This window comes from Centruroides vittatus, unplaced genomic scaffold (genome assembly GCF_030686945.1).
Source record: "Centruroides vittatus isolate TY-2023 unplaced genomic scaffold, ASM3068694v2 scaffold_490, whole genome shotgun sequence".
NCBI classification, from domain to species: domain Eukaryota; kingdom Metazoa; phylum Arthropoda; class Arachnida; order Scorpiones; family Buthidae; genus Centruroides; species Centruroides vittatus.
Genome location: NW_027122711.1, coordinates 1984650 through 2010531, shown reverse-complemented (window position 1 = coordinate 2010531; position 25882 = coordinate 1984650). Strand labels below are relative to the sequence as shown.

At 27.0% G+C, this 25882-nt stretch overlaps 1 protein-coding gene across 1 annotated transcript in view; it reads right to left on the bottom strand.

The window, feature by feature from the left end:
• Positions 1–25882, bottom strand: part of Impbeta11 (importin beta11) — a 65730-nt gene that overhangs the window by 9433 nt on the left and 30415 nt on the right. The window contains exons 9-23 of the mRNA XM_067287476.1: positions 22300–22392; positions 21258–21413; positions 21142–21182; positions 18470–18608; positions 18282–18387; positions 18050–18213; positions 15653–15693; positions 15414–15479; positions 13711–13875; positions 13441–13633; positions 13279–13358; positions 13132–13212; positions 12957–13052; positions 12754–12867; positions 8444–8565 (exon numbers count right to left, since the gene is read on the bottom strand). Coding sequence (XP_067143577.1) covers positions 8444–8565; positions 12754–12867; positions 12957–13052; positions 13132–13212; positions 13279–13358; positions 13441–13633; positions 13711–13875; positions 15414–15479; positions 15653–15693; positions 18050–18213; positions 18282–18387; positions 18470–18608; positions 21142–21182; positions 21258–21413; positions 22300–22392 — 1657 coding nt within the window. The remainder of the gene's footprint in view (positions 1–8443; positions 8566–12753; positions 12868–12956; positions 13053–13131; positions 13213–13278; positions 13359–13440; positions 13634–13710; positions 13876–15413; positions 15480–15652; positions 15694–18049; positions 18214–18281; positions 18388–18469; positions 18609–21141; positions 21183–21257; positions 21414–22299; positions 22393–25882) is intronic.

Here is a 25882-nt window from a genome sequence, read left to right as displayed (position 1 = left end):
TCAAAAATAAAAATTACTGTTATCTCTAATTGTATAGTAACAAAAAATACTAGCACACATTAGATAATTATCCCATTATTTACAACGTGTGTATTTTAGTAATTATGTTAAAATTAATCTGACATGTCTACATGGATTTTTGCTTATTACATAAACTTTTTTTTTATCTTAAGATATCTCTAAGTTCAAACTGTAGTAAGTTTATATAATAATTTAAATATTTAAATTAAAAAAAATCATTTTCTTTATTTATGTGTAAAGAATTTTACTATTAAAAATATTCATGTAATAATAAATACAGAAATTACCATAATTCTTCTGCAAAAACAAATTAGGAATGTTTAATAATAATGAAACTTATTCAATCGTTATATTTTGTTTTTTGAGACTAGTTTCCTTCTATTTATAATATTTCCTATTTAAATTCAATCATTAATTATTTTTCTGTGGTAATTTTCCTAAATAATATCTATATAGATATTATATTTTATTTCCTACTTTCAAAGGAAAACATTTTAGATTAAAATTTAAATATGGAATGATAATACTAACCAAGATAAGGAATTTTTAATAGAAAAATTTAATTTTGTAGAAATTTAAATGTAATCTATGCCATAACTATGCCTGTACATAATATTTAATTACTTATACAATATATAATATTGTATAGTGGCATTTGAATAATATGAATTTTGTAATATATCTTCTAGCAGTCTAGACTCAATTGTTTATTTATTTTAAAAGACAGTTTAGATGCAATAAAAAACCAGAAATTTATTAATTACTCTATAAAATTTATTTTCAGACCAATGATCCAACTTAAACAGATTGTTTGGTTAACTAGAAATAGTATTTATTATAACAGAGAAAGACATCAGCATCTTGACTCATAACAGGAAAAACAAAAAAATAATTTTATTACACTTCCCTATTCAAACTAATTGTATTGATGCCGACAATAATGATATCGTGAAAAAAATCATACAATTGTATGTAAAATTATTATAATTTTTAGAGCCCAAATGACAGAATGATCCTTTAAACTCAGTCTTTTTGTAGATCAATCAGTTTAAACAAATTTGAATTTTTTAAAGCCTAAAAATTTTGGCTTTTTTTTTCCCGGTAACTTACATCACGCAAGGAACTCTTGTTGATATAGGCTTTATTATTGGATGTGGGTATACATTTCAAGTCTTAATGACCCCTCTTCAGTCGTTACTTTTTATACAGATCTTATCAAAAGAAATAATAGTTATAAATTACATCACACGTGTTTACAGATAATATTTACAAATTTTTTATTAATTATTGTTTCCACTGCTTTTAAATAATAATAATTATTATTATGTTTTTGTAATAATTATTATTGTACAAATTAATTATTGTCTCCACTGATAAAACAATACAAGTCGTTGTAATGGAAAAAGAAAAATATAAAAACATTAAACTTAGTTTAGTCCCTTCATATCAATATATAGAACTGATTGAAGATCCTACGTCACACGTACAAGAAACCTTTGAAAAAATACTTAAAGTTTCAAAAAAAGCAAATAATATTAATGTAAATGATTTTAACAATATTTTATATTACAATTTAAGAATTCCTAGACTCAATATTAAAGTAAAACACATAAAATACAAGAATCACATTAGTAGATATTAAATTTTATTTTTATATAATTTAGAAAAATTCCGTAAGAATAAATCGAATCAATATCACAATTCTGAATATAGTATTAAAAATACAGACTAATTCATTGGAAAACCTTAAAAAAGTTAATATTAAATCCATCCGACAAACAAAGTGATAATAAATACAAATACGTCACACTAACCTTGTATAGCTTTGCAATTATTTTTGAAATGTAACTTATTAATAACAACTGCAGAATGCTGAGACTAGATGTTAAAAATATGTATCCATCTATACATAAAAACTTTGTAATTGATACATTAACTAATTTAAAATGTGATAATTGGGTAACAAAACTGGTTCAATTTGTTTTAAATAATAATTATTTTATTTGTAATACAAAATTTTTTATACAATTGGAAGGTATCTTCATGGGTTCGTATATAGACCCTGAACTAGCCTGAATTGTGTACGATAAAAGTAGATCAAATTATTAGAAACCATCGTGGAATACTTAAATATAATAGGTGTGTAGATGATTGTTTCATTGTTTATGATAATACTCTAACCAACCGTCAAATAATCCATGACTGTGCCAATAGTATAGAGCAAATAACATAACTTTTGATATTGAACTTGAAAATAATGACAATTTACTGTTTTTAGGCATCACAGTCCAAAGATTTCATAATAGCTTAAGTTTTAAAAAATGTATTAAACCATGTAATATAGGAAAAGTTGTTAATTATCATTCCAGTACACCTATGTATATCAAGAGAAATATATTTAACATGTACATCACTAAAATTAAAATACATACGAGCAGTGATGTCAAACAAACTAAAGAAATAGAACATATTTTTAAAATCTTTCAACTAAATGATTATCCAAATAAGGTATTAGAACAATGGCATAACAATACTGATCTCAATAAAGCCAAAAAAATACATTACAAAGTCAAATGATCTATAAAAAACTTAATTATATCACAGTTTTCTGGGATCAGGCGATGATTATTAGGGTTACAAGATCCACGCAGGCGGTGAGACACCTGGAGAAAGTAGAACTTCACAAAGCACGGATGACCACACAGCGCATAAATCATAGGGATGCTGACGGGTTGTCCTCGACCTGGAAGTCTTTCTATGATAAATTGGCTTAACCTTTACGTCTTCATAGACGGCATTTTTAATTAATTGCTATAATATTTACTTAGCGTATACTTTTTGTTGATTTTAATTAGTTTGTTTATACCTGTTATTTTATTTTTATGTTTATTGTAATTTTGTTAAGAACAGATTTGCAAGTTACTGTTAAATGTATAGCTGCATTTTGAATTTTTGTTTTTCGTAAATTCAAATTTCTCATTTGATTCGTCGGTAGACTAACTGAAGAAGATTGCTTAAAACGATCGAAAACGTTTTTAAGATATTAAACATTGTGCTGGACTGTTGAAAGGTGTTGTTTTATGTTACTTAATTATATCCCCATACTTAATTATATCCCCATGCCTACGATATATCCCCATAGTGTTTGAAAAAGTTAAAAAACTATTAAAACCATACATGACCCTAGCTTCAGTATTTATTATCATCATCAAAAACTTGCTAAAGAAAGTATTGTTCAAAATATTGATATGATTCAAAATAATGTTATATATAGAATTTCCTGCAGTTGCCAACTGAATTATCAATATATATAGGCAAAACTAGAAGAGCCCTAAAAATCAGACTAAGAGAACATTTACATGCTATAAAATATAATTACACTAATTCAGCAGTAGCCATACATTGTAATGGAGAAGGTTGCGAGATCTCACTTGATAATGTTAAAATCCTCAAAAAAAGAAAAAAAATTATTATTAAAAGGAAATTATATGAACACTTAAAAATTTATTTATTTATTTAATATTTTTTACTTATCTACTTCAAGTTTATTTTATACAGCACCTTTTTTTAAGCAAATTTTTTAATAATATATCTAGTTAATTACCCAATTTTTAATTTCAATTTATATTCAATAATCAGCTAATGTAAGTAAAAAAGAATTTTTTTGTAAATATTACCTGTAAATACATGTCTGATGTAATTTATAACTATTATTCCTTTCGATAAGATTTGTATAAAAAATAAGGACCGAAGAGGTGTTATTAAGATCCAAAATGCATATCCACATCCAATAATAAAGTCTATATCAATACGAATTCCTTGTGTGATGTAAGTTATTGGAAAAAAAAAGCCAAAAATTTTAAGATTTAAAAAATCCACAGAAACTAGTAATGGAAATGATCAATTGTATTTTTTTAATCAATCATTGTCATCGTATAACATATCGTAATCATAGTGTTAAATTTGTAAATTATTAATTAATTTAATAGCATAATTTATTTCAAAATCATTATGTAAAATGATCAACCGTATTAAACTGTTTCACATAATTAAATTTTGTATTATAGTATGTTCTAATACTACAATTTATCTGTAAATGATTTTCAGTATTTTGTAAAAACAAACATATTCTCTAGTAAAAATTATGCTTATAAACAGAATTTTCAGGGGAATAAAAGAATTTTTATTAAACATAAATCTAAAGTTTACTTTCAAAATTGAAGTAAGAATTTTTGAATCAAATTAGAATTTAGTTAATAATAATAATAATAATAATTTTAAAAAAAATAAATAAGATTTTAAATGAATAAAATCAAAAGTACAAATTGATTAAATACATAATTCTAAGTGCCAATATATCTAGGTAACATTATATTAATTGTTTAATTGGACCGTAATGTATTTGATAATTAATACTGTAATGGATACTAATACATTTAAAAATATTTTATCACTTAATGTTTTTATACTAAATCTTATTATGGTCACATGTAAACTTGCAATTTATATTTATTAATTTTAAATCGGTATTGCAGTTTAAGTAATATTAGATATTTAATTATGAAATATTTCATTTCTCTTTTGTTTCATTACAAAATAATTTCGAGTTTATGCTGTTATTAAATATTTTTCAGAAAATTAAATTCTCAGCTTCTGAACTAACTACAATAGGATGTGTCATAAACTGATGTAACAATGAATAATTCTTCTTGAAATTTATCAATAAATAAAATAACTCTGGCTTAATAGTTGTGTAAAAATTTAATCAAATTTTCCTTTTACTTTACTGACTAAATAATATAAATTATTATATAAATAAATAAATTTTATTAAAAAAATAATTACAGTTATAGTTCTGTGAAACGTAAATCTCTCGAAAAATATCGAGATAAAAGAACTTGTGAATGTTAGCAATTAAAATTGACCACCTACTTGAATATTTTCTACAATTTTTATCATAAAATGTAAATTCTTAATATCCGAGAGTTTCATGAATTTTTGATAAGACATAACTCAATCAACTTGGAACTGATAGCAAATCAACTAACCAAATATCAATGGATTTCTTCCAGATTTTATAAAAAATCAGCAGAACAACAGATTTTTCCATTTGATTTCATTCTTAATACATAGATTTAACATTATGATTGACTGTACTTTTTAATGATGCTTAGATAATGTCAACAGATCTAATACAGTAAGACTCCACTTAACATGGGGATATGTTCTTAGACAACAAAGAGCTAAATGAAACAGTGTTAAACGAGGTCATTTTAACACGGAGTAAATAGGGAAAGGGGAACATGTGACCAAAAATAAACAGATTTTACTTTAATTTTAAGTTATTTTTATAGTTCAAACACTGTAAATCTGGAACATATTATATCATAAAATGCACACAATTGAATTAAAGCATTTTTTTTTTGAAGTTTTGTTATATGATATTTCAAATAACCTTAAGAATGTTCCATTTTCCACATTCCATTTGAGAATGCTTTAACCCGAAGAAGATCTCCTATTTAGATCAAAAACATTTGTGTTTTATGTGCATTAAACTTTTCTGGAATTTTACTTTTAAGGTTCAATTGTATGCATTTTTATGAGTTATTTTTATATTAATTTGCATAATATATGTTAAACGACACACAAACATATGCATACAGAAATGTAAAGTTCATTTTTTGTGACAAAGGTTCTGGCTCTTCTGAAATTGTTGGTTTTTGCAATAAAGTCGTGTAGTTTCAAGTAAAGTTCAAAATAACCAGTAGGGTTGACAAAACACAACATTTATATTGACGAAACTAATATACAAAATAAATACAAAATAACGTTTACAACTAGGTATCCACAATACACTAATCTAAAGGACGACCGACTATGTTCCGCACGAGTTCGTTGGAAGGACACCTTATGACAGTGGTTTCCAACCTTTTTGTACCTGCGCCCCCCTTTAAACAAAAAAAATTGTTGCGCCCCCTAATTTTTCTAACAATCTAATTTCATAAATACTCAACTGATATTATAATTTATTTAATGGGCTACAAAATAATATACAATATTATGTAAAAATATATATAAAAAAATAATTATTTATTATAAGAAATAATAATTTTAAATGTAATAAAAACAAATCTTACAAAAATACAAAAAAAAGAATATATAATTAATACAACATTATAAAAATTTAATGCGATAGTTGAGCAGCATGCCCCCCTTGCAACAGCTTCACGCCCCCCCTAGGGGGCGCGCCCCACAGGTTGGAAACCACTGCCTTATGACCTCCGTTAAGAGACTTAGTACTCGCAACACCTCTGAGTCAGGAAAAGTTTGTGATAGTCCAATGGGAGTCCACTTACACCAGATTTCAGCAAGGTCCCAAAAAGAGAGATAGAGAAATCCTTTTTCCCGCCGAAAACTACTTCTTATATCGTAGCCGACGTTCAAATTCTCCGCCAATCAGCTTCGATGTCTTCATAAAGTCCAGCCATACGGCCATTCTCCGACAGCCAATCGTCGATCCAAACCACAACAGCTTTCCCAACAGATCTTCTCTAACGGTTCTTCTGTAATGGCTATGATTTTGAATTACGAAAGTTTCTGTTATCTTACAAACAGAGCGAGAATCGCTCGCCTGGGCAATTCCATCCACTACAATTCATTTGTCACTTTCTTTTTCTTTCCTTAAGCAAATGTCGGAAGCAAGAGATCACATCCAAAATGCTTCATTTTGCTTTTGCACTTCTCTCAAAATCTGGATCATTTGCTACAATTTGATCAACGATTTCTATTATTGTTATCAAACTTTTACTAAGGAAATCTGTAGAGAAATTCTTTGAGTTCTTCATTTTTAGAATCACTATTTTCCAGTTCTACATGAATTCCTTGTTCTACCAGTTCTTGAAGGTTGTCTTTGGTAAGGCTCTCACCAGAAACCTGCAGTAACTCCTCAATATTCTGCTTGTCTACATCATCTCCTAGTCCTGTTGTATTGATTAGGTTGACAATTTGGTCAAACTAACAATACAACAATAGGCTCTTCTCGTTGAGAATTCTTGGATACTTCCAGCCATAACTTCTTCCACTTACTGTTCATGCATTTATCAGTTAATTTTTGCCAAGCAAAGTCGATATTGTCTATGGCATCTGAAATGTTATATTTTTTCCAAAATTGCACCAAACAAACACAGATTTAAGGAAAGTACAGCGCTACGACGAATTGCCATCTTTTTCTGATTGGTTCATGTTTGGGAATAATTGTATTATACATGAATCAATGAAATGCTGTGATAAAATTTGAATCACTGTAAATTTTGAGCTATTTTTAGGCTTCGAGCAGACCACGTTATATCAAATTAGAGTTAATCGAGGTAGTGTTAAACAAGGTCTTACTGTATTTGTATAGTAAATCCAGAATTGAAATTAGCATATAAATATTAAGTACTGCCATTTTTTAAAATCATCAGCAACTGCTTCAAATATATGTATTACGTCATTGTCAAAAAATAATAGAAAAGAAGTCACATGCATCATATAGAATAAAAATTGCTTTAATAATAAGATCAAACAATAAGCTTTCTTAATTACCTTTATATTAAATTAAAATTGTAACCCAATAAATAAAAATATAAGCAAAATTACATTTTTTATCTTGAATAATTCAAATTTAGAAACTGTTATTCTAGTCTGTTATTTCCAGACAGTGATCTAAGTGAATATATCAAAAATACTTGAATTATAATTTTTCTTCTTACTATTGTACTTTAGCACCAATAAGACAAATAGTATTTATAAAAATAAATAGCATCAAAGAACACCTAAAGAAGTGACTATTTATAATCCTGTCCACATTTTCTACTAATAAACTTCCTTGGAAAATAATTGTGCAATTCCTGGAATTATATATCATCACAGTTTCAATATATTACATTACTGCTAATATTGCCAATCGAGGAAGTCTTTAGAAGTTTTACTAGATATCTGTAGCATTTTTCTGGACCAACAAATAAAAACCAAAAGCAGATCAAAGACATTCTCATGTATATGTACTGTACATGACTTACATCTAACATATTGTTTAACATACAAATTGAATCTAGTCATATAATTACATATGTTAAATTAATACCTTATCTTTATTTTAAATATTTGATATATGTTGATAATTTTTAAGTAAAAAATATATTATTCTTACTGGTGTTACTGAACTTTAAAGGTTCTTGATTGTGTGTAAAAAAATATAAGAGTGCATTCAGATATATAAATTTTTTACTTTACAATAAAATTTATTTTTATAGAAGATTTTATTTTTATACAATTAAAATAAATGATGATGGTATAAATTTAAGCAAGATATCAAAAAGTAAATTACAAAAAAAAAAAATAAATAAATATCTTTAAGAATGAGATATTGTAAATCAATTACCTGGAATTAGATGTTATTAAAGATGCTAAAGCAAGGCCTAGAAGTTTTCTTCTCTCTACTGGATGAACTACAAGCATATTTTCTAACCAAATATCCAAAAACTTTCCAAAAACTTCTTCAGTCTATTAATATTAAAAAATGTATGATTTATTATGATTTTTTCCTTTTTTAATTCTACATCATACATTATATATACACACAAATACAAATTCATACATTTACTTTTTCAAAAGAGAAAATTATAAATTCCTATACTGATCTTTAATCAATGATTATACAATATATAATTAGAAATATTTTTTTTTCCTACATTTAAAACAGATGGAATTAGAGCTAGAGTAAAGAATTAAATTGATTATTGTGTTAAAAAATTTCTTTTGTGTAAAATGCTTAAACTCACAATAGTATCATGAAATCAGAACTGAATACAGAGCGATGGGATTAAATTTTCTTATATGAAATTGAGAAACTTTACAATCTCTCTCCTTCTCATCATTTCCAGAACACAAATTTGCAAGATTTAAAGGAAATGAAAATAAAGAAATGCTGTGATGATCTGTCTGCATCAGTTAAATTCAATGATATATTCTTGGATTTCTTTCTCCTTTTCAAGTAATTCAAAAAATGTCTTATGATTTAATGATTCCTGGAATTATATATCATCACAGTTTGAATATACACTGGTGTGCAAAACGTAGGCAACAATGTAATTTTAAGCAGACAGACATAAAATTGTAGAAAATGGCTTGTTGCGATCAGTACAATGAACACCAAATTCAGTAGAAAGATGATCTGTATGCAGGAAGAAGACATCACAGGTGATGTGAGGGTACGAAAAATGTGTGAAGTCAGTACATGCAGGGCAAGACTACAACAAGAAGGTTTTGATTCCATACTGTATGCATTCTATACATTTTTGCACTGGTATGCTCTCTTCAAGTACAAAATACTGTATTCTGTATTCTGAATTTCATGTTTCCCAGGTGATTTCTTGCAGAGTTATGGAAAAAAACAATCATTGCTTAAGTTTTGCACACCAGTGTATTTTTATGACTTAATTCCATCACACCTGAACCATTGCACCTTTCTCAAATCTCTCTTCAACAGCATCGTCTATAGGGCAAAAGATTTAATTTGATAGTTGAACTATGTTTGTACCTTCAGCTGTTCTCTCAGATGAAGTTAGACAGAATTTGAGGCTTATCAAATTCATATATAGATACCATTCATTTATATTCAGATAATACAAGTATGAATCTTCACAAGTATCTTTAAATATTTTTGTAGTCACTTTTTATAAAACTTAGAATGTCAAAGATCAAAAGAAAATTAATATTTAGAAAGCCATCTGAAAAAGAAGTCTATATTTTCCTATAATTTTAAGATAAAGTTATATTAGAAAAATCTTAAATTATGATTCTCTATGGTTATCACTGTCTAGATAAATTTTAATAATAGTGTAAAAAAATGATTAAACTGAAAACTTGAAAATGTGGAATAATAAACTGATATTCTAAGCCAGGCATGTCAAACTCATACGATATTACGGGCCACATGATCTATTTTGTATAAGTCAGGGGCCGCACGTTTTCAATGTTCAAAAAATTAATAAAATACGATTTTTAGAATGATTATATTATGTATTTATTAGACTCAATATATTGTATATTATATGTACATAGACATTTTATATTTCATATTATTTTTTAATCTTAAAAATATTTTATATTTTTTATAAAAAACAAAAGTTATAATAAGAAATAAACAAAATCACAGTTTAATATTACTTTTTAGAAGATATTTGACAACGTTTTTCACAAAGCGAGTCATCAAAATTTGGTTGAATATATTCAGCCGATGCAATTTTTAAAATTGATGATAAATGTTGATCGGTCCTCAACCTTTCATTTTTTATTAAAGAAAATAGTTGCTCGCATAAATAAGTGCTTCCGAACATAGCCGGTATACGGGTAACAAACGATAACATTTTAGGAAACCGATCTACAGATAAATATGTATAAAAATCTGCTTGCATATATTTTTGCTTCAGCAAATTATCACATTGGATTTTAAGTTAATTAATTCCATTTGTAAGTTTTCATCAACAGTTTCAATATCGATAGATAGAGGTGAAGTAAAAAGATGAAATTGTAATTCACAGCTTTTAAAATTAGAAAATCTTCGATCGAATTCTGTATATTTTAATTTAGGTGATTTAAGCAATAGATATTGGCAGCTTTCAAAGTTTTCTTTTCCTATTTGTTTTCGCCAAAGTAATCATTTTTGTTTGAAAGCGTTAATATTATCAAATAGCGTTGTCACAACACGATTTTTGCCTCGAAGCTTAAGATTAAGTTGATTAAGATGACTCGTGATATCAACCGAGAAAGCCAGAATCTTTATCCTTTGTCCATCTTTTAATTCAGCGCATTCATAATTTTTTGTTTTCAAGAAAATTGTGATTTCGTCCAGCAATTTGAAGAATCGTTTTAGCACTTTATAGCCAACGAACTTCTGTATAATATGGTAGATCAGTGTATTCACATTCCAGAAATGAAGCAAATTGAGATTATTAAGTCCACCTGCTCGAATATAATTTACAAATCACAAAAATTACGATGTTTACAAAGTAGATTCACACAAACAGTCAAAGTTACGAAAGTCGCTATTTCTGAACAGATCTGTCGAAAAGACACCTTGCAACCTATACTTCGGATACAGTCACTCGTCACGGCAATAGTAGACGAAACACCTTACGGCAGAGCACACAAACGTATGCCTTGACGTTCCAGCAAACACTTGACTTTCGCGCCAAAACCTTTTCTTTTATACAAATTGTAGCAATCGCTGATGGACAAATTGGCACGTAGCAGTCTTCCACGATGTTCATCGGCCAATCATCGTTCGTAGATTCAAAGCCACGGCCATTATCCAACCGTTTTTCCTGGCGTCGACCAATTTGAATTGGTTGGACGAAATACGGAACGGACAAACACAAAAAGGGCGAGAATCGTACAGTTCAAAAAAGTTCAAACTTTCCAACTTTGAGCGTCAAAGCTTGATATTTAAAAATTTTTTTAAAGTCTCGGCGGGTCGCAACCCAGGTGTTGGTAGGCCGCATGCGGCCCGCGAGCCGCGTGTTTGACATGCCTGTTCTAAACAAATTTTTAAAAATTTACTGGAAATATTTATTTAATTTACAAATTATCAAAAATATTTACTACTTTCTTAATAATTTTGTTAATATTTTAATATAATGAGTAAAAAGGTCCACAAACAATTTTTATGGGTTTTTGCACTCAGTGAAATTAGCTGAAATTTTAATGTTTTTAAATAAATAATAAAGTCTCAACAGGCACAAAGCTTGAAAATGCTAATATTTTTGCTAGATCCATTCAACTATACAAAAGGTGTACAACAGGGTGGTCACAAAAGTCTCCTCCAGCCAATTATTTCAAAAAGTAATACATCAATCACTGTAGATAAAAAATATATACTAATACTTTTCGGCCAGAGAGTGACTTTTGTTACCACCATGTATATACAGCGCTCATATATTTGACTTGTTCTAAGCAAAAAAATACTAGCTATTTCAAGCTTTGTGCCCATAAAGAACTTTTCATCAGTTCACGACTGACTGTATCATACTAAAATTTCAGCTAACTTCACTGAGGAACAAAACTGCTAAGAATTGTGCAGGGTCCATTCCATTAAAAAAATAAATAAATGCAGTTTTAATGATGTTATTCAAAGTATAAAGATTCAATTCATTGTTGTAAAAGACTAATCATACTTGTTATTTTTCTTAAATTACTAAATTATAAATCTTCTGTTCAGTCATTTTCCTCAAATAATTTAATCATATATATAAAATTAAAAAGTCATTTATAAACAAATAGTTTGACTGAAATATATAGAAAAAACTTTTTTAAACATTAGATAATCTTTTAAAACAAATATATTTCTATGGTTTTATTTTATCTTACTAATTTCAGAAAGTTACTAATTTTTAGGTTAAATGATTATCATTAATAACTGTACAATAATTATTTTAGTAAATTGTTTAATAATTAAATTAAATGTTTAATTCTCAAACTTACAAACAATATGAGATAATAAATGAAAATATATTTTTCTATTTTTTCGGTTAAAAGCTTTTACAAAATATTTATTCTTCAATGAAGATGAAATAATTCTTTTATATTATTGAATTGCAATAGCTCTGCATGTTATAATTGAAAAGATATACATGTAAGTATAAAAAAATTAATGTTTACTTAATAAATACTAAACAACTAAACAAAAAATACCTGTTCTTTTTTTGCTTTTGCTCTTTCTAGCAAAACTAACTTGAAACATTGTCGATTGTAAAGAATAACTCTCGATAACACAGATAAATACATTGTAATAACCATTGGATACGGCTAAAAAATACATTAAAAGAGCAAGTTATGTATATCACAAATTCTTAAGTTTCAATTTATTTCATAAATTGAATTAAACATTTACATACTTGGTTTTCTAAAACAAATGTTAATACTTGTAATAACATATATTGAAATAACTGAGGTCCTTCTTCAGGGAACACTTTGAAGACAAGTTCAATTAACTAAAATGATTAAATTTATTAAAAATATAAAATCCTAACAAAGCAATAAAATAAAAATATTAATCTTATATTTACTCACCCTCATTATCATGACAATACCTTCTGATCTTACGTCAGAAATGAAACTAATGCATGTGTCAACTAAATTTTTACTGTAATTCTGTAAAACAAATTCATTTAATTCAATCTTAGAGACAGTATTTTAAAACTTCTGAAAAGGAAATACCTGTAAAAAGTCTTTTGGTGCAAGAAGTATATATGCTTGTGCAATTTGAAGACATATGCGTAAATTTTCCGTTCCCGATTCTGAAAGGAAAGAAAAATATTTAAGTTCTTTTCATAAAATTTTTAAAATATTTCTTTAATATATTGATGAATATTAATTTACCAAACAGTGAAAAAAGATTCTGTGCAAGCTGTAGAAGATTGGGACTGCATACAGACGTATTTTCTAGAACTGCCCACCATAATTCTAAACCATCTTCCAACAAATAGACATGAGGCGGTTCATTTACATTAGTGCTGAAAGCAATAACTGGTAATAAGAATGGATGAAGTTCTTCACTGAGTGTTCCCAATCCCTGTAATGTAAATTTGTAACCATAGGAATTAATAGCTACCAAATTTTGTTTGTTTGTAGCATAATTAAAAATTTTACCTGTACTAAATGGACTAAATTTGTTATTATGGCACATCTTAACATATTATGGTCACCTGATGTTTCCCATAGTAAAGGAAGATAATTAACTAAATTTGCTGCGTGTGGCCTTATTTGACTTCCAACTCGTTCAATTATGAATGATAGAACATTCAGAAGATTCATCTTGAAAATAAAGTAGATGAAATATAATTAGATTAAATATTCTTCAATTCTTAAAAAGTAGTAGTGTATCATATAATAAAATTTTAAATTATTTAATGTGAGGGATGCAACAACGAGGGCACCCCTCAACAGCGAAAAGAGGAATTAGTGGAGTCACACGACCGTAGAGTTGTTGGACCGTTGTTCCACCATGTTTGTATCGATGTCTCACCGTTAACCGTGTATCCGTTTCCGAATGAACAATAAAGTGTATTGTTCATAGTCTGAACCCTTTCTGTGTTATTGCACATAGTCACAACAAATGTATACAGTAGAGAGTCGAAAATCGGCACCCTGGTAATCGGAATCGCCCGATAATCGGCACGATTTTCAGTCGGACTGTGTCGTGCTGAATCGAACGTTTTTGATACTAAATTTACTTCTAAAGTATAATTTTCATGTTTTTATATTCTTCAATATATTTATTTTGTTTGTACAAAATGCAGAAATAATTTTTAACGATACGATAGCCTCGATTATTATTATAAAAATTTTCGTTAGGCTTAAAATCGACGAAAATTCAATGCGAAGCGACACGCAACGGAGAAAAATTCAACAGGAAGCGACACCGCAACGAAGAAAAATTTGAACATCGGACAGGTTAATATATTTTTTCGTACATAGACTGTAATCGGAACAAATCCCTAATCTGAACAACCCCAGTCCCCAATTGATGCCGATTTTCGACTCTCTACTGTACCAATATTTTAAATTTTGGTATCAGCAAGGTTCTAAATATGATGATTTGCATATATATACATCATAAAATAAAATATTAAAAGTTATTTTAATTTTGAGGATAAACTCAAATAAAAAAAAAAAGAGTTAATATTACCTTAGGTGCCAAGATGGTGGCTCGTCTCCGATTCCAGTAAGGAAACAGTGGGCCACACGTTTTAACCTAACCTAACCTATTCTAATAATCTGGTTGCTAATAATTATGGTAATTTATTAGAATAGGTTAGGTTAGGTTAAAACGTGAGTCCCACTGTTTCCTTGCTGGAACCAGAGACGAGCTGCCATCTTGGCACCTAGGGTAACATTAACCAAAAAACGTTTTAAAATAAAAAAGTTTAATTAATGATACAGCTCTTATTTAAATATTTAAAAAATAAAAATTCTGTATAATAGAAGAAACACTCAAAAGTTAAAAGGGCATCTCCGTAATCTGTCCTTTACACACACCTCAGGAACACAACAAAGTCATACTCTGTGCAAAATTTATCTTTATTTTGCAACTCTTTGCCACTTCAATATGTAAAACTTATTAAAATCATATCCATCTGGCAGTAGAATAATGTAAAAATATATCATTGACACATTGGTTGATTTTACCAATCGTATTTTGAAAACTTCTATGGGCTTTTAAATATATTTATAATGTTTTGTTTTTATAATAATTATAAATATATTTAATCAGCCAAATATAACAAGCAACTATTGCTGTTATTTAAATGTTTTTTTCTATTTGTTTTAAACATTTGAAAAAATTCACCAACCTTGCTGTCACATTCTTTTGCTTCTTTTAGTAAATTATATAGCTGATCGACACTTGGTTCAAGATACTAAAAAAGAAAAACCAAATAGATATAAAATCAATATAAGCATTTTTTAAATACTAATAAATATTGCAATTCATTGTGACAAATATTATAACACAAGGAACACATTTACTTTACAAAAAAAAAATAAAAAATGTTTAATTTAATTATTAAAAAATGTATGATTTCAAATTTACCGGTAGGAACTGTTCAATGTTGAATTCAAAATCATCTACAGGTGCAACTGGTTAAGAATTTCAAACAATAAAAAACAATGGCTATTACATATACATTTATTATTCTCTCTAACACATAGTAGAATTGACAAACTGAGTTTACAATTAACTAAATTTTAAATAACAACAATAATTTGAAGTTTAAAAATTATTTTGTACATTCTATCATTGGGCTTGTCTTTCAGAAGCTATTTCACCATTACATAACAGAATTTATGTTATGTATATATAAAAGATCTCTATGAAATTATTGATAAAAGTATCCCTGACTAATATTTTTGACCATGTTACCATAATTTAATAGAAATTACCAAGCATAAAGTTTAATGCATCAATATAACATTAACAATGGAGTTTTCTTTAAAATATTTTAAAACCAACATGATTAAATCTGACATTACTAAAACCAAGTCACTATAAATGAAAGAAAAAGATTGCATTTTCAATAATCTCCAATAAACCTATATAAGAGTTAATAAAACTTAAAAGTATGGCTCAGGATGTGTTTTTTAAAAAGTTTCTAGAAATAAAATTGTTATCAGTTGGCTCAATTAAAATTATAGATAATGTTGAAAGAGTACTGTCTGATCTTTAGTATTATTTCTTATGAATCGAATTTTCTCCAAAATTAACATTAATTTGTGTTAAAAGAAAAAGTAACATTTTTCAATTTTATTTATTTATTTTAATGGTAATGTAAAGATAAAATTAATCAACTTTGTAATAATACAAATAAATTGCAACAACAATAAAAATACTTGAAAGAATACTAAGTTCATTGTTCCTTGATTGCAAATTGCATTCACTGTATGGGCCTGAATTTGTTGAGACCAAACTAAGCCATACTTGGATGAATTTTAACAAAAAAGGTAACTATTTATATTCATAAAGACAAAAGACAAACAACCCAAATAATTCAATACAATAATTAAATCTTTGCCATATCGTACTCTGTAGCTTTATGTAATCTGGCATTAGTTACAGTGGAACTCGCTTAATGAGCACCTCACATAACAAGCAGAGCAAATTGTGAAAAAAATGACTCGCTTAACAAGAAACGTTTCACATAACGAGTGACCAGGAGAGGGGAAGTCCCAGATTGTGCACATGCTCCATCAGTCTGTGTTTAGCACTTGTTCTGCTAGCATCTTAGTGTCGCTTGTCACACATTTTTTCAAACTTGTGTTCACAAACATTATGTATAAACATCAATAATCATAGCCTGTTATATAATAAACATGCCAAACGATAAGCCAAATTCTTGGGATATGTAAAGGGTATAATTAAATATTAGAAATTAAATAATTTGACTAGAGTTAGGCATTTATGCTGCCATCTCGTATTAAATTTAATGACCAATTCCAAATTAAATTTTAGAAATGTCTAAATTAAAAATTATTTATTTATAATTATTAAATTTAATACAAACTAGAAGCATAACTACCTACCTGTAGTCAAATTAATCAATTTCTAATATTTAATTATAGTCTTTACATAGTCCAAGAAGTTCATATATCATTTGGCATGTTTATCAGACATATTATCTGTGATTTTTTTTTGTTTTCTGCAAATCGAATTTGCATTCAGGTTGTTTCATTCCACACTAGAAGAAAAGATAAAGATGATTCACGCTCTTTAACAATGTATATTGTATAATTTTCTTTGAATAAACATTATACATAAAATATTTGAGTAATTTTTTCAGCATGGAACACATTATTGTATTTTACATTAATTTATATGGGAAAAATTGTTTTGCTTAACGAGTGTTTCGCATTATGAGTAAGATTCTGGAACAAATTATGCTCATTAAGCAAGGTTCCACTGTATTTGTTTTACTACATGTAGAGTAACTTCTACAATACAGAAGTTATCATCTTAACAATATCAAGAAAATATCATCAAAATACTCATGGACAATTTTATATAGGCTTTAGTATAGTAAATAATAAAGAAAGTTGTGAAATTAACTGTATAAAGAATAATTTTAAATTATATTTTTCAATGTTTTTAACATACATCATATCTATTACAAGTTCCTTACTTTATATGAAATATCAAAAAACATTTATACAAACTTGCACAGAAAGTTCTATTAATTTTACTCGATAAGACAGTCAATATCTAGAAAAGAAATATCCAGTAAAATATTAAATTTTACACATATATTGTCTATATTTCTTTTTATAATTTTTTTGAAAATACTTAAACAGCAGTTTATATACTGAAAAACTATTTTAAACAGTATATTTAATGAACAAATTCCCTTGTTATATATTGTTTACATTAAGCATATTAAAAGTCCTTAATATAAAATAAAAATGTTAACTAAATTAAAATATTTTTCAGAAAGGATATCAACTCTGAGAGTATTTGCAGATGCTAATCTAACAACAAGATCTTCCTTAGAATCTAGAAGTGGCAAAATTATTTCGTACAGAGCCGGTCGTAACTCGGGTGATAACTTGACACCTACCCACTGTCCGGCCACCCAAATAACGCGTCTTCTGATAATTCGGTATCTAAAAAGACAACTTCTTACTGAAGACATCTTATAAAAGTATGAAAATTATCATATTTCATTACTTACCTATCTTCTTTGATTTTTAATTCAGGTATGAGAACTTGCATAAACCAATTATCAAAATCGACATCATCAAATAAATCAAAAGCTGCAAGACCGACAGCATTATAAACTGGAAAAAAGAAAACAAAAATTAATGTAATTTAGTAATAATTAAAAAATAAATAAATAAATAACAGCCAGTATCATCTTACCTGCATCTTTTTGTAAAATTACTTGTAAGTCTGTTGTACTTGTCATAGTTTGCATTTTCTGAATCATTTCTAATAATAATGGTATTAATGACTGACGAAATTCATGGAATATTGTTAGAAACAAAACTTCTGTACAGGGCTGAAAAAATTACAAAAAGTGTCTTCATGTAAAATCTATGATTATTTTTATTGAATAATAAAATGTATTTCAAACCATAAAATTGTGTTTTTTTTTATTGAACGACAAAACTTATTGAACAACCCGGTACTTAATAGCATATAATCATGGCAGCCAAACTATGGCTTGCAAACCACATGTGGCTCTTCTAGACCCTTACTGTGGCTTCCATATAAGTTGTACACATATAAAATACAGTTTCAATAGAGAATGTGACTCTTGTATTTCTGATAGGTGAAACAAGACTCCTGTTGTGATAAGGTTTGGCCAGCCCTGACATTTGATGACAAAATAACAAACAGCTTGATCTAAGAAAATCAGTAATACATACACAGACACTTTGAAACAATACTGCAATACTTTCTTTAATGTCAATTTTATAAACAATGTGTATTTATTTTATTTATTTCAAATAAAATTGACATTAATCAAAATTTCAAAGCAATCAATTTTGTTGGCATTTGAGCATATTATTTATACCATAGAGAAGTCAAGAAGACTGAATATGCATATTTATAGACAGCAAAAATACTTATTTTTAATCATAAGAAAACAAGATTTCTAGAATGATCTCATTTAAAAGAAAATGGAATTAGCTATTTCATTGTCAAAACAAAAAATTGTTTGGTTTAATTTGATCCATTTATTACTATAAATAATCTATTAGCTGTATAATAAATGTTGTTCTTTTATAAGATTAAATTCACTAAGGTATAAAAAAAAAGCATAAAAGTGATATACCATATAAATCTTTTATATTTGTAAGTTATGATCCAAAATGATTTTGTCCATATTATCAGTTTTTCAGTAATCTAAGACACTATTAGTCCCATAAACTCAAATAATCGGGGTTCTACTGTGCTTTTACTTTTCTATAAATTCTCCTTAACTTTATTAATATCATTTTGATTATCTCTCACACTATTTACTCATATTGAAAGAAACATTACTGTCCAATCGATGAACCAATATATTTTAAATCATCATTTCATTTATAAGAAACTAACAAATCAAAACAAGCTATGCCTGTATGTAAATATTTAGATGAGTTTTTCAATTACATTTATGTTTATTGTTTTCACACTCTTCCTTTTTTTCATCTTTGTTTAGGCCTATTGTATACTTAATATAAAATAGTGAAAATCTATTTTTAAGAATTTTTATGCACTGGCAAGTGAAAAAAGCTGTGATTCACTTTAAAGTGACATTTATTTATGGCAGTGGCCTCGAAGATAACCCAACTTGTAGCAAGATATGCCTATAATAGTCTTATTTAATATTGTTACTATTAATTACCCTATATTTGACATGATTTTATAAATAAATAAATAATAAATTTTGTCACTAATCGTCAAATATATTTCTAAATAACATTAATAGTTGACAATCTATTTATACAAATAAAAACAATCAAAGTATCAAGAGGAATATATCGATATGAGGAAAATGAATTATTTTCCTCATATCGATAAGAGGATGATTAATAAATATTAAAAATTCTCACATAAAAAAGTTATAATATCTATTGATAGCCTATATAAATTCTAGTTACTGCAGTTACTATATATAATCAGAACAGTCAAGCATTACAAATTTTCTATTTTAAGCAACAAATTTTAAAAAATTTAACATGGAACAACATGACAAATAATTAATCAATTCTAGATCAATACACTGATTTAAAAACTAGAGAGGAAAAATCCACAATAATCACTCCTGATTCTAAAGGTTACTTAATTAAAATGTTTATTAATTGTTCTTATTAGAAGATTCATTAAAATTTGAATAGAGAATTATATTAAAACTGGCAGACAACCTGTGGTACTTGCAGAATAAAGCAAATTTCTTAAATCAGGGTCACACATTTCTTTGTAAAGTACAAAGGAATATGTGACCCTGATATAAAGGATTTTCATGGAACAGATGGCTTATCACTGAACCTGACACTGAATTGTTGCAAAAAGTTTCTTATCAACTCCCTATACAAAATGAGGAGGAAATTTTAGAATTTTGGAACCCATATCTCCAGAACAGATCATCAGATCAGAAAATAAAATGCTTATTGCACATCTCAAACTCATCCTTATCTAGCGATACCTAATTCATTCAAATCTGCCAAGAAATCTGGGAGGAGTTTGGCTAACAAAAATCTCCTTAGCATTATATATTTATATCATATTATATCTTTTTATTTTATGATCAATTTTATTATGATTTATTTTTGTGTTAAATATATTTTTAATAATTTTAACAATCATTTGATTGTTATTATTGTGTTGTGTGTTAAACAAATTTAAATAGTTTGAATACAATAATCATAAAAAATTGATTCCATATGCATAATACTATACATTATACATAAGAAACCAATTTGTACATATAGGCAATCAATTGTTTTACATGTTTAATTTCTTTAATATTAATAACATAGAAATATTTCGAAATTTTAAGTAAATATTATCATTTATTCATAAAATTTTACTATTCAGTTTACCCTTAAACTAAATTTCCATGCTTCACCACCTTCATCAGCAGCTGTAAAAAAAGCATTAATTAAATAACAGTAAAATTATAAAATTTAAAAAAAAACAAAAGAAAGAAACTGCATACCAAACCACTCAGGATCATTGTCCCAAGTTGCAAGATCTTCTTCTGTAAGTAAAAAGTACTTTGACAATAATTGTTTACAAATTTCTATTAGTGTTGGGTATGTGAAAAATTCCAGTTTTATTCTATGAGCTTCCAAAGTTGCTGGCTCTTTTGTATCTAAAAAATATTTAATTATATTTTAGATTTATTTAAAAAACCCTTTTTTTAATACTAAAGTATCTGTAAAATTTGCTTTAATAATAATAATAATTATTATTACTACTTATTTAGCAATTGATTTCATAACGGAATTATTATTATTGAAAATAGTTTTATTTTTTCATTTTTAAATTGTATTTTTGAATATTCTTATAAAAACAATGTTGATTAAAAAAAAAATCATCCTGAATCAGAAAATTGATTTTCCATCAAGCTATTTTCAATTATTACACAAAGTATGAACAATGATTTACATTAATATTTTATTTGTTCCATGAATGTGAATCATCAATCAACTTAAAGTGTGTTAAAGTAATCAATAAGTAGTGTCTCATCATTAAACGTGATAAATTATCATCAATTTATAACTTATTTATTTTATGATTTATTACAAATTTATCAATATTCCGAATGGATTTATCAAATTTTGCATTTGATAATACGTTATGCATAATTCATAAATGATTAATGTTTTTTTTTCCTTTTTAGATAATTAATTTTAAAAGTAAGCAATCAAAATTATATATATGTTTTTATTGTTAATAAATATAAATACTGTACATTAGAACATGTTAAGCGAATTTCTTCAAAAGCTATATTTTAAACTTTTGTTCACACAGTTTCTTGTGCTCGTATAATAAATAATTAATTTTAGATTATACAGTTCATTTCAATTAAGTATGTCAATAAAATAAAAAAAAAACTGAATGTAATGTTCATTTACTGAAAATTATTGATTTAAGTCAATATTTATATATTTAAGAGCAAAAATATAGTTTTTAATGTAAATAATGTTTCATACAAACTAAATTTAATAACAGAATTTCTTGTTAAAAGAAATTACCTTCTGGCACTTTTGCAGGTTTATATTCTGCACATAATAAAATTGCTTTTATCAAGTTGAGGCACTGTACAATAAATCTCTCAAAAAGATAACCTAATACAAAAATAAAATATAAAATTTAATTAAAAAACTATTAATCTTGTACACTATCATAACATGAAAATCTTATCAAGGAAAGTATAAATTTTATACAACAAAAAGTCCTTAAATGTTTATTTAGTAAGTGCATAGAAAAAAATCTGCACAAGTTTGTTAATGTAGTTTTTACCTAAGAAAATATACTCAATGAACAAAACAGTCATTTGAAAGATGATGAAAAGCTATACATTTTTACTTTTGTAATTCTGCACTTCTCCATTGTCAAGTTAATCAATTCAACTAGGTGTGGAGTGCAAGTTCCTGTACAAGAATTTAGTTTGCATCTTTCAGACAGTACTTTATGCAATTATCATCTGATTGTGTTTTTCCCTTCCACCCCTTTTCATAAACAGCTGTTTTGAGAATTGCCCAAAATACTCCATTGGCAGGGTTGTCCTCTTTTTTGACAAAGGTAATGTTTTCTTGTTGCAATTAATCCAGAATGATTTTGGCATAATGGAAATTTGCTCAATTTGGCCAGAAGCCATATTTTGCTTGAGAATAGTTCTTTCAAATATAAGGAATTGGGCAACATCATATACATTAAATATCATGGAACACTGGTAGAAAAACTTGATTTTCTGATTAGAGCTTGACTCACTCCTTTTGGTCCTATTGCATTCAAAACCAAAATTTTGCCTTCAAATTTCTTTTTCTTGAAAAACTTTACATTGGCAAGTATAGAGGAGAGATCACTGACATAAACTCCACCATTACCATTGATCGTTGAATGTAAGAGGGTAGTGTAAGATTCCTCGTTCAAATTTTCAGAGAATTTTTGCAATAACTTCTGCACTTCATCTTTGCCAAGTGATCTTTGCAAGTCCATTCTGTCCAAAATTACCTGCTTCTTTTGATATTTAGTATGTGTTTTTGTTTTCAAAGAATCTTGGAGCCAACTGTGTAAAATTTTCAGTTTTAGAGCTCAAGACTGAATTGAAACCTTGTTGCAGTCTTCAAAAATCCTCTTTAATCCTTCCAACTTAGCTTTTGTTAGACTTTTTGCCTTTCTACCAGACTCTTTTCTTCACTGTGGTGGTAATCCACTTCTCTCTCAAAACATTGGAGAATGCAACATATAATCCATTTTGAAATTCCTTCATCTGCAAATTGGTTTATAGTAAACTTTTTTTCTAATATTGTATTTTATTTAATGTATGAAAGTTGTATACTCTTAAGTATAAAGCATTATCTTTTGTTACCATTCTGAAATAAGCAAAAAACTGAATACAGGAAAAGATTCACGAATGTTTTTAGTATTCCACATGCTTTCAAATGAAAGCACATGCAGCCTTATTAAAATTATAGGATAGAACTCAAGATATTTTGTGTAAATTTTTTCTGGAACCCATTAAGTAACAATAATAAAAATTACTTTTAATTTTCTAAATTCTGTAAAAACACAGTTATTTATAAAGCAATGCAATGGGAAATATATATAACCATTTAAAATATTTTAAGATTAATGTACCCTAAATTAATCTATCAATTTTTTTATTTTTAACATTATTATTATATAAATAATTCTTAAATTAAAAAAAAAATCCAATTTTTTAGAAATAGATTTACAGAATAAAGCAATAAAACTTTTCTGCAGAAAAATATATATTTATTTTATAACTGTATATAATTTTAAAATGATTTATAGTTATAAAATAAACATGTATTTTTTTTTTAAATTGATATGTAATAATAATAAATTTATTAGTTATATTAGGCCGTAGCCTGTTATTACAGGGTATTACATTGTATTCACATTAATCATAACAATAATAATATCATTTGGTATCATCAGTTCATCTTATTATTTTCATTAGTTGAATCGGTACTTAGAAGTACTTATAACTTTAAAGAGGTTGATTACAAAAAGTTTTTGCATAATTGTATAGTTTGTAAATCATTACAGAATTTGTATCATGAAATAAACAATACATTTGATTTTCTTCTTTAAAGAAATTTAGTTGGTTTAAATTTGCTTTGTTTCTTAGTTCGTGTCCCTTTTTACACTCACAAAACATGTGATATTTGGTAAATAAATCTTGGCATCTTGGACAGGTTATTTTAGAAAATTCGTAAATTTTATTATTAACTATAATCATTTTAATATTTAATCTAAGTTGTATAAAAAATTTCTTGATTGTAAGCGGCATATTAGATAACATATAATTATTATTAAAAGAGTAGTCCAAGGGTAGTAATATTACACCATTTAGGTTCTTTTCTACTATGCATTTCTTCAATATCTTGAGCTAAAGTAATTTCTAATGTATTTTGGATTAGTTGCTTCCTTATTAAATTGCTAATTTCTGAATTTTCTAACAATGGAGTTTCTATAACTCCATTGTTCCAAATGAGAAATATTGTCATATTCATTGACAATATTAGTCAAATGAGAAATATTGTCAATAAATATGACAATATTTCTCATTTGACTAATCCAGGAACTTTTTTGGGAATTTTGACAAGATTTTTTATACAGCAAGTGTAACAATTTTGTTGGTAAATTACCATTGTCTTTGATCTTATATAGAAAGTTAATAAATCTTTTTACAAAGAAGGGAGTTAATTTGAATCTATTGAGTTCAATTCTAAGAGCATATCCAGCTATGTTATAGTCCAGAGTAAAAATTTTTCGAATGAATTTATTTTGGATTATTTCAAATTTTTTATATTTTGTTAGACTCCAAATTGGTGAGGCGTAGGCTATCGCATTAAGAATTATAGAAGTAAATAATCTAAAATGGCTGTATATGTTTTTTAGCTTAATTTGAGCAAATAGTTTCACCACGTTATTAATCAGTTGATTAGATTTGTGAACGGCTTCTTTATATTGCTTTTCAAAGGTTAGAGTGGGAGTCAGTAAAATTCCCAGAAATTTGACTTCTTGTGTTATCTTAAGTTGTACATTGTTCAAATAGAGTGATGTACTTTTGTTTTGCAAGTCTGGAACAATTTCAAAATATCATAATTGAAGATTTTCTTGGGTTAATAATTAATTTTAACCTATCAAAATAGTCTTGAACTTTTCTGATTTTCCTACGGAGTCCTGCAGCTGTGGGTGCGACTATTACAATATCATCAGCATATGATATGGACTAGATTACTTGGCCATCTATATAGAAACCATTGTCTTCTATCTCAAAACATTAATTTATATCAGATAGAAAAAAATCAAAAAGATGTGGGGACCATGGATAGTAGTCCTCTGTCCACTTGTAATGCTGGCCATTTTTTGTCAAATTGTTTTATTATTACTTCATAGTGTCCAAACAATTAGTCAATTATTCTAATCATACAAGTATCTGCTCCGTATTTACTCAACTTATTTAGCAACACTGCAATAACCAAACAGTCATATGCTTTTTCCAAATCCAAAAATAAAGTGTAGACTTTATGTCTCTTTTTATATAATAGCAACTGAACTAGTGCCATCAATGTGAATAAT